Below are 9472 nucleotides of genomic sequence, written 5' to 3' on the forward strand. Positions count from 1 at the left end.
ACGTCCCCTTGGCCGCAAAAATGTCTCTTCACGTGCATCCTCCCGGGGCAGGAGCCTATTTCACACCCGCGCAGGTTGGTCCTACCCCACTGCCTGCTCGGCAGATCTGAGCCCAGCATGAGCCCTCCACAGTTTACTCGTGTTTGGCACAGGGTGGGAGTGAAAATGACAACAAATGGGTCATTGCCTGAGCATTGGGAATAGCAAAACCATGTTTTCCCACCTTGCTCCCTTGGTTGCTTCCCCTCTCCACCTCTCCCCGGTAGATTTTAATGTTTAGTAAAGCTGGTTATCCTCAAGATGGGGTTTTGACACACATACTGTCCTCATTTGACACACATACTTAGGTTTCTCCCCTCTCTGTCGGAAGCTGCCTGTCTTTGAGCTCACTACCTCTCCGATTACTGCAGTTGTCACTTTTAGAAGTGGCTGGGCTGGGCTGTCAGCTCCGCTTGCCCCGGATGAGCAGGCTGCATAGCCGCGACCTCTATTTCCCATTGACTTGCTCAGCTGCATTTGAAAAATAAATACAGTCTTTTCCTGGATCATGGCTGTGTTTCCTCCTCCTGACAGATAATTTTATTTTTTTTTTTTTTAAATGATGTCATGGCTTTTCCAGGCAGTTCAGCCGAAGCGATAGCAATCATTCCCGTACTATCCGCAGGGCAGAGGTCTGCGGGCATCTGGCACGGCCAGCTTTGCTCAGCACAGACGGTGTTTGCGGCGGCGAGGGAGCAGTCACATAAAAGGGCCCTACACGTGTTTTATGGCTGAGGAGCCCACAAACACCGAACTGACGCTGCCTGTGTCAGCGCCGCTGGGTTATTTGCCCTTTGAAAACCCAGCTCCAGATACGGGGTCTGACTCTTGCCGAGACACAGAAGAAAGGACACCACCAAGCCAATAAACTGGCTGCTTTCCATGAAGTTTCCCAGAATGTGTTTGAGCAGCTCTTTTGGTACCCATCTCCCCTTCCTCCCACGTAAAGACCTGCCCGATAGACGGGGATGTGGTTAAGTTTTCCTTTTCTTAAGGTTTCTTCTGCACTGAAAAAAAACCCTTGCCATGCTGCCAGCTCCTTTCCCATTTTACTTTTTAGGACAGCCTTTGGGAAAGCCTGTCAGAGAAACGGGGATTCAAGTTTCCCGGGGCTGAGCAGGGGATGCTGTGAACCCCTGTGCTGACCTTTCTGCACTCACCAACCCGCTCTCTAGCCTTTAGGCCTGGTTTTGGTGCCGAAAAACCTGTGCTGAGTGAAAAATGACACTAAAGTGTGGACGGTTTAAATGCAGGCAGCAAGGCCGTGACTTTCCAAAACGTTTGATGCGTGTATGAGCTCCGCGACATCGCCGAATCTTGCTTTCTCTGTATTCTGCCGGGTCTCCACGAGAGGGCAGGCGAAGACGGAGTTTAAGCAGGGAGTAAATGGAAAAAAAAAAAAAAAAATAAAAAATATATATATATATATATTGCAGCCTGACCTGGGACATCTGCTACTGTCAGGGAAAATCTTTCTATCATGTTTGCAGGCAGAAGGCAGGTCCTTGCCTGCAGTTTGTCCCCAGGGTCTCCCGACATGGATCTGCTGTAGGGAATGACCAGCTGCAGCCCAAAGTGTCTGGGAGCTGCCTGGGAGCCGCCGCCAGCCCGCGGGCAGGATCCTGTGTCGCTGGGATGCACGCTGCCTGTTTGAGGGGTTGGACCCAAGTGCCCATGGCCACCTGGAGCCTCCTGGACTGGCCTCTCTGAGAGGGGGACACTGGTACAGCCAGAGGGAAGGCCGGACCAAGCTCTTGCTGTGGAGATGGTGTTTATAGAGAAGAGTTATAGAAAGAAAGCAGAGCCCTCTGTTATTCCATGTTTTCCTGTGCTCACCCATCTGTATCCATCATCACTTGCCTTATGCTAGTAACTCCTTACATTATGGGCCAGCATCTGTTTGTACAGTCCCTAACACAGGCCCATCCATGGCTCCCAATAGTCACCACAGTAGTACGGGTAAATAGCCTGGTACTGCTCTTAGCTCGCCCTCTTCACCTTTGCTTCTGCACGTGTTTGTGCTGATCTTTCCCTTGCCTGACTTCCAGGGGGCTGCTTGCAGCCCTACGGATGCCATGGCAGCACCCTGGGAGGCTGAGACCGAGGACAAATCTCAGATAGCAGCAACAGAAATCCTAAATACAGCTCAGGCTCTTAGACAGAGATGTCAGAAAAATTAGGCAGCAGGATCCCCCTTCTGTGAACCACCACAGTCTGGCTCCCATCCTTGCTACCTGGAGCAGAAATGCCAGAGGACTGTAATTAATGGAGAGTCTAATTCTTTTGGATTTGTGCCCAAGTTTTACTATAGAAACTGCATTTTACCCAGAAACCTCTCAGGACTGTTACAAATCCATGTACATTCCTGACACTGCCAGGCCTGTCCCAGCGACACACCGTACCAGTCAGTGGAATTTTCTCTCCCTTGTTGAGCTCTTGTTTCTCATTATCATTCAGGAATGACTGACTGTTCATCCTCTGCTCCTCTGTATCTCCCGGGGCAGCATCAGCCCTCCACAAGGAAGCTGCTCCGTTAGGGTTTTGGGAAGCTGCAAGAGCTGTGGTGGCTTCCTCACTGCCCCACAGCATGGGATGCATGTCCAGAGCCAGGATGAGGAATTCCATGGCCCTGTCTCCCAGACCACAGCTCCACCCTACCGGGTTGAGTGCTAGAATATAAGAAAAAGGCGGGGGTGTCCCTGCTGGCAAGGTAGTGATGCGTGGCAAAACTCTCCTGCTCATGAAAGCAGAGCTGAGAAAGTCCAGAGAGCATTTTTGTAGGTGATAGCTGGGGAGGGAAGGTGTCACGAGTGCCGATCTTGCGGCCGTGGTGACAGCAGAGGGCACGCTTTGCTGGCACAGCGCTGAGCGAGCAGCCTGTGCACGCAGTCCCAGGCATTGCTGGGCTGCTCTGGATCTGCGGAGCAAGCTGGGAACGTGAGGGTAAGGAAGCAGTCACAGGAATTCAATACAATTCAATCGTCTGCAAAGCCACATGCCCCGCAGCGCTGCGGCAGAAAGAAAGGAACAGAATCGCCTTCGCCGCAGCCGAGCGGATGATGGATTTATCTGGCTGGCGAATGAGTGGGAAAAAATTCAGAGCACAGTGATCCCATAGAGGAGCTGGGGGAGGCGGAACTGGTAAATCAATCTGCAACTCTTTCGCCGCTCCATGCCTCTGCCAGAGTCATAAGGACGTCTGGAGGTCTGCCCTTACCTCGGAGACAGTCCGAAGACGTATGGAACAGATGGACTCCCTTTCTCCACTCCCTCATTGCTAGTTCCTTCATGGCAGCACAAGAGGGTGTTCTGAATCAAAGTGCATGTTTTCATTTTCATTTAAATTGTATTTTTCCTTTAGATTTTCTTTGAAATTAAACATCAAAACTTTTCAGCTGGAAATCAGAGTGATTGTCCCAAATTCTACCTGAGGTCACCTAGAATTTTGGTCCATTCGACATTTTATCCAGCACCAAGGCTCAGGCCTAGTGGGAAATCAGTCTCTCTCCTTTAAACAGGCTGAGATGTCTCTAGGGGCACTTTCCCAGCAAAGCCCTGGCTGTAGTCCTGCCTCCACCAGCCTCACAACCTCAGCTGAAGCCCAGGAAGAGAAAACCAGCCAAGGTGGGCATCAGAGTCCTCCTGAGGCTGCTCTGGCTTGTGAACCAAGTCATCTCCTGATGGGGTGCAGGACCAGAGAGCAGAAAACGAGCACACCCTTTCTTGCCAGGTGAGTGTCTGAAATTCAGTGGGACAAATCCAAGACATGTCCCTGCAGTAATATTTTTCCTGTTGCTAGAGGACACCGATGTAATTTCTCCAGCCTCCCTCAGGCAGGCCGGAGCAGGGGGACAGACAGTTTCTGCTGCACAGAAACGTGGAATCAGAGCCAACCTGGTCTTTCAAACCTTGTTCCCACATGGCTGGAAGACACACAGTAGCCAGAGTGACCATCGAAACCGGCGATCTGCAATGTGACTGAGGGTCTGTGCTTGCCTGGGACTACACCGTAGGGAGCACACCTCTCCAACTGCAGCGACATTCCTCCTAGCCCCAAGCCCGGTTGGGCTTTATTGCTGTGCAGCAGGTTGCCTTGTGCTGCCATATGGTCAGGGAGGGTCGGCAGGGCAGGGCTGAGGTGGATAGATGTTAAAATGAAAAACAAAGGGTGGGGGAAGACAAGGGCTAGCAAGGAACAGCTCTGGTCTGGAAGTCTTTAGTAGGGCTGGACTCACGCACACTGAGGTGCTGCAGGTAGCCAGGGAAGAGTGGGGTGCCGAGCAGTCTGGGTTTGGGCAGGACATCAAGAATGGCCTCTCAAAACCCCGTAAGAACTCAAGTCTGATATTTTCCCCCATTTTACGCCAGCCTAACAATACCAGCCCTAAACACAAACAAGCCCTGCTGGCCCGCCCAGAGCCCATCCCTCTCAGACTGAGCTCTGCACCTCTGCAAAATCCTGTTCAAACAGTCCTGCTGGCCCCACACAAAGTTGGTAGGAAATAAGAAAGTTGGGAAGGTTGCTCCTGCACTGTGCCAGCTCCTACAACTCCCATCTCCATGTTGGTGTACAGATGGGTCCTAACAGTGCCGAAATGCAGCACAGTTTTCCATCCCATGCAGCAGTCCAAGGCTGTACTCCAGCTCATTGCTATACCCTGGGAAATACAGATGCTGAACTGATCCCTGTGGCACATCAGTGCAGATCCAGAGCTGTGGCACATCAAGGAGCTGGTAGCCATTCCTTCCCACTCGGGCGTGATGGGAGATCCCAGTGTCCCCTTCCCTTTGGGGTGACAAGCTGAATGGCAAATGGGTGCCAGGCCGGACAGTTGCCTGCTGTGTGAAGTGGCAGGGGACATTAGGTAACAGCTGATCTAGTTAAAGATGTCCCTGCTTACTGCAGGGGGGTTGGACTAGATGACCTTTAAAGGTCCCTTCCAACCCAACACATTCTATGATTCTATGATTCCAGTAGCCCCAGGGGAGTCTGAAATAACCCAGTGCTGCCTCCCACTTCCATCTCTGCTCCTCTCCAATACAGCACCCAAGCAGGCCGCTCTGCCCTGGGCTGTGGGAGCTGAGATGAGCTGATGGGGAGTTTGGGGCCCTTTGCAAAGCTGGTCCAGGCTGGCACTGCAAGCGTGGTACAGCTGGGTTGTGCTGTGCCAAGGAGGTCTCCGTTTTTAGCCTTGGGGCTACAAAAACAGTCTATTCCCAGTGCAAGTAAACTGGGAGAGCCCAGCTTGCTGCTACTGGCACAGCTGGGAGAAGTGGGGAAATTCCTGCTGCCGGGAGAAACCATCCCTAGGAAATCTCTCTTGAAGGCAGGCAAGAGGGCCAGGATAGGTTTAATGCCCTGGCATCTGCTGCCTTGGCCATTTGACATGCCCAGGACTGGCTCTGATTCTTTCGCTCCTGGTAGGAGGAGGGAGATGCTGGTCCAGCTGCCAGTACAGGGAAACGGTGGAGAGAGAAGCTGTGGGACTCATGGCCCGTTGGAGCCAACCAGCTCCGTTGGCCCTGGCAGGAGGCTGCGTCCTATGCCCAAAATAAAGGAATGTGTCTGAACAGAGCAGGGGCAGACTCCTCTCTACAAGTTCCCCCAGAGCAATACCAGTGCTAGAAGACAGACAGGGTCCAAGGAGTGCAGAACTTGGCCTTGTTCAGGTCAGACAGATATCTGCAAAAGCAGCACAAGTCAAATCAACACACAGGGTCACCTGGGCTACAAATGAAGGCTTCTTCTCTCATGGGTGTCATTCATTTTACACTATGATTTGAGGAGGACACAGAGGGTGAAGGTTACGCCGGCAGCTGTCTGCACAAAGGAAGGGAGGCACCACCCAGGGAGGGCAGTCTCAGTTCAGCCCAGAGCTCTGTCTGGTCTGGATCCAACGACCAGCACCGATTCCTCTTGTTGGGCTGTAAAGCAGAGCAGGAACAGCTTGGTTCATGCTCCATGCTTCCAGACCAGTCTCATCAAACCCAGCTAGCAGCACTGGGGTTGAAGTGGGGGGAGGCACATCAATTTGACATGAAATGAAACATCCTTTTGGAGATTACTGGAGATCTTTGAGCAGTACTTGGGCCCTTGTCTCCATGAGCCTTTGACTTTCCTCGTCTGTAAGCTGAGACAGGAGAGAGCCCCTGATATGCCTTTTCTGTGTGGTACCAGAACCCACCCCTCCCTTGCACATCCTGCTCTGCTCCTGCCACCTAGGAGACAGCTGAAGAGGCCCATCCTTTGAGATGACAGGGGCTTGCAGTAGCTTTGCCCAGTGTGGGCGACATCCAGCTCACGGGGACAGGCTGGAGGAGTGGGAGACACTGACCACCCCAGCGGGACAGGCGCATCCCCCATGGGGCCCAGCAGGTCCAACGACCCTGGGACAGAGACAGGGGTCCCTGCAGGCTCAGCCAGGGACCGATTTGTCACTGCCCCCGCGAGCTGCAGAGCTATGGCAGAGCTGGGGCACTCTCCCGGGAGGCTGCCGGCTGCCAGCGAAGCTGTCCCGACGGCTGGTGGAGCTGGCCGGGGACGGGGACAGGGTCTGGGCAAGGACCGGTGCCGGCGAGTCCCACAGGGGCCGGGGAGGCAGACAGGACCCCCGGGGGCAGCTCAACATCCCCCACTGCCTGCTGGAGCCGGGGGCAAATCCACTCTTAAGGGGGGACCCTTTCCAGCTCCCTGGACTCTGCAGCCGTTTCTTATCCGACGGGGCGGGAAGCCGCGCTAGGGCGAGAGGCTTTGGCACCGGGAATACTGGGGGGCTTAGCCCTGCAGCATGGGGCTCAGACCGGCGGGGTGGGTGGTGCACAGCCGGGACCCCCCCGGCGCGGCGGTGGGGGGCTTGTGGCTGGGGAGGAGGGAGCAGAGGAGCAGGGTCGGGGGCTCCGCAGGGGTGGTGATTTGGCGAGAGAACGCGCCGGGGGCGGCCGGAGGGGGGTACTCGGGGGGGCACCGTGGATGCTTGGCCGGCCCCGGGCAGAGCGGAGCATCCCCCGTCCCGGCCCCCCCCTCTCCGCCCCGGTGCCGGGCAGGGACCCACCCCCGGCGGCGTGGGGCGAGGGGGGCGCCCCCGCCTTGACGTCAGGAGAAGGGTTTATAAAGGCGGCGGGCGGCGAGGAGATCCCCAACGCCGGAGCCGAGCCGCAGCGGAGCCGTCAGCGCTTCCCCGCCGCCGCCTCTCCGCGCCCGACCCGCCGGCGAGATGCTGTCGTGCCGCCTCCAGTGCGCCCTGGCCCTGCTCTCCATCGCCCTGGCCCTCGGCACCGTCTCGGCCGCCCCCTCGGACCCGCGGCTCCGGCAGTTCCTGCAGAAGTCGCTGGCTGCCGCCGCCGGGAAGCAGGTGAGAGCCCCGCGACGGGGCGGGCACCCCTCGGGCACCCCGCTGGGCACCCCGACGGCCCTGCTGCAGACCCCCGCTTCTCCGCTGCAGACCCCTGCTTCTCCTCCAGACACCCCTCTGATTCCCGGTTGTAGACCCTCGGTTTCCCCAGCAGAGCCCCTGGCACTGCTGTTGCATACCCCCAGCTTGCCTCCCTACACATGCCTCCAGTTCCCCACTAGGCATCCCAGTATCCTCAGTCCAGACCTCCAGTTCCTCACCAGACCTCCCCAGTGTCTCCGTTTCAGACCCTCAGTTGCTTGCTGCAGACCCAAAATCCCTGACAGATCCCTTGGTTCCCTGCCAGGGCTGAGCTGGTGACAGGTTGGGCAACTGGGGCAGGAAGGGGACGCATTCCTGCAGCCCAGCCCAGCTGGGTGCTGGCGGAGGATGAGGAGCAGCCATTGCCAGGGCAGAGGGCAGAGCCCCCTGGTGAAGCTCTCCAGGGTTTCCCTGGGGTACTGAACCAAGGCAGCTTCCTGGGTGCAGCAGGAGGTTGTCCTTATCCATGCAAGGGGACAGCCAGGGCTTGGAGGGACAAGAGAAAAAATAACCCCCAGTGAGAAGGTGACCCGACTCAGCCTCTCAAGTGAGCTCCCCCAAAGACCTTTCCCTTGTCACTTTATCATCATCTCTCAGCATCCTTACTGGGTCCGGCACAGTGTGCTTGGAGCAGTGGGGAAGGGAAGGTGATAAGGTGCTCAGATGAGTTCATTCCCTGCCACAGCCAGGACAGTGGTCTCTTCCCCACACCAGGTAGATGTCAGCACTTTTCTCCTCCGCTTTATTTCATAGGCATAGATCCTGCGTAGTAGCTGTCGGTCTGGGCTCTTTGGAAAGCTGGGGCTCCCCTTCTCCAGAGTCCTGCATGTCTCTAATCTGGGCACAAAAGTGCTTTAGAGGGACAGAGTGGTGAGCCCCCAGAAGCCAAGGACTAATGGTGGGCTCTCTCTCTCTCTTTCTCTCTCTTCTGCCCCAAGGAACTGGCCAAATACTTTTTGGCAGAACTGCTCTCAGAGCCAAGCCAGACAGAAAATGAAGCCCTGGAGTCTGAGGACTTGTCCCGAGGGGCTGAGCAGGACGAAGTGAGACTGGAGCTGGAGCGCTCGGCTAACTCAAACCCCGCTCTGGCACCCCGGGAACGCAAAGCGGGCTGCAAGAACTTCTTCTGGAAAACTTTCACATCCTGTTAGCTTTTGAAACCCACCTCTTCTCCCCATCCATCCCTGCCTTCTTCCTAGCCCCCCGCCCTGAGCAGAACCTTCACCACAAGAGGCGAAGACTGTAAATACACAATCCACGGTTATGGTGAAATTAAACAAACAAGGAAAATTTGAGTTTGATTTCCAGTTGTTTTAATAAAACTTTCTGTTCCAATTGTACACGATTTGCTTGAGTTGTGATTTCTGACTAGTTCTTTAATGACATGCACTCTGCAACTCTTTCAGATGTACTATTTTTAATTCTTTGTTGCAATAAAGTTTATGTTTCAAACAGTGATGCTGAGACTTGGCGGTCAATGAGAAAACCTAGGTCACCTCTCAGGCTGATTGTCTTCAAAATGCCACCCCTCTCAGGGCAGCAGCATCAAGCAGCATCCACACGCATGTGTATATGCACACACACACAATATCTCTTAAAGTGATCTATTTATTTTTGGTTTTGCCGCGGTCTTTCTAAGGGATCTAGAGACACAGTGGTATTTGAGATATCAAATCCCTATAATTGTGGCTGAGTCAAATCCACAGTGCTGGCACTTCAGTCAGTCTAGAGAACTTACACCCATCACCAGAGGCATCACTATAAATCACAGCTTTGTATTCCAAGCGATTGGGATCATAAAAGTGGTTCACAGTACAACTTTCCCCACACGTACCTCATTCCCTCCTCAGCCACAAAGACTAAAAGGTTTTCTTACCTGGCATATTTTACTCCTTGCGACATCCCTGACAAGCACTGCTGCTGGGATTCCTTCGGAAAGTTTTCCTTTGTTCTGCTGTGCAGGGGGAGATTTCTCATCCCTGTAAAGCTGAGATGTTAAC

General features: G+C 54.6%; 1 protein-coding gene across 1 annotated transcript; it reads left to right on the forward strand.

The window, feature by feature from the left end:
- The first annotated feature begins 7179 nt into the window (after positions 1-7179).
- Positions 7180-8930, forward strand: SST (somatostatin). The gene is made up of 2 exons (XM_074591547.1): positions 7180-7391; positions 8411-8930. The coding sequence occupies exons 1-2, from the start codon at positions 7254-7256 to the stop codon at positions 8621-8623; spliced, it is 351 nt and encodes a 116-aa protein (XP_074447648.1). The 5' UTR covers positions 7180-7253; the 3' UTR covers positions 8624-8930.
- The last annotated feature ends 542 nt before the right edge of the window (positions 8931-9472 follow it).

This window comes from Larus michahellis, chromosome 6 (assembly GCF_964199755.1).
Source record: "Larus michahellis chromosome 6, bLarMic1.1, whole genome shotgun sequence".
In the NCBI taxonomy this organism is placed as follows: Eukaryota; Metazoa; Chordata; class Aves; order Charadriiformes; family Laridae; genus Larus; species Larus michahellis.

Coding starts and splice junctions, on each gene's coding strand:
- SST (XM_074591547.1), top strand. CDS start 7,254: ATGCTGTCGTGCCGCCTCCAGTGCGCCCTGGCCCTGCTCTCCATCGCC. Junction 7,392..8,410: donor CTGCCGCCGCCGGGAAGCAG/GTGAGAGCCCCG, acceptor TTCTGCCCCAAG/GAACTGGCCAAATACTTTTT.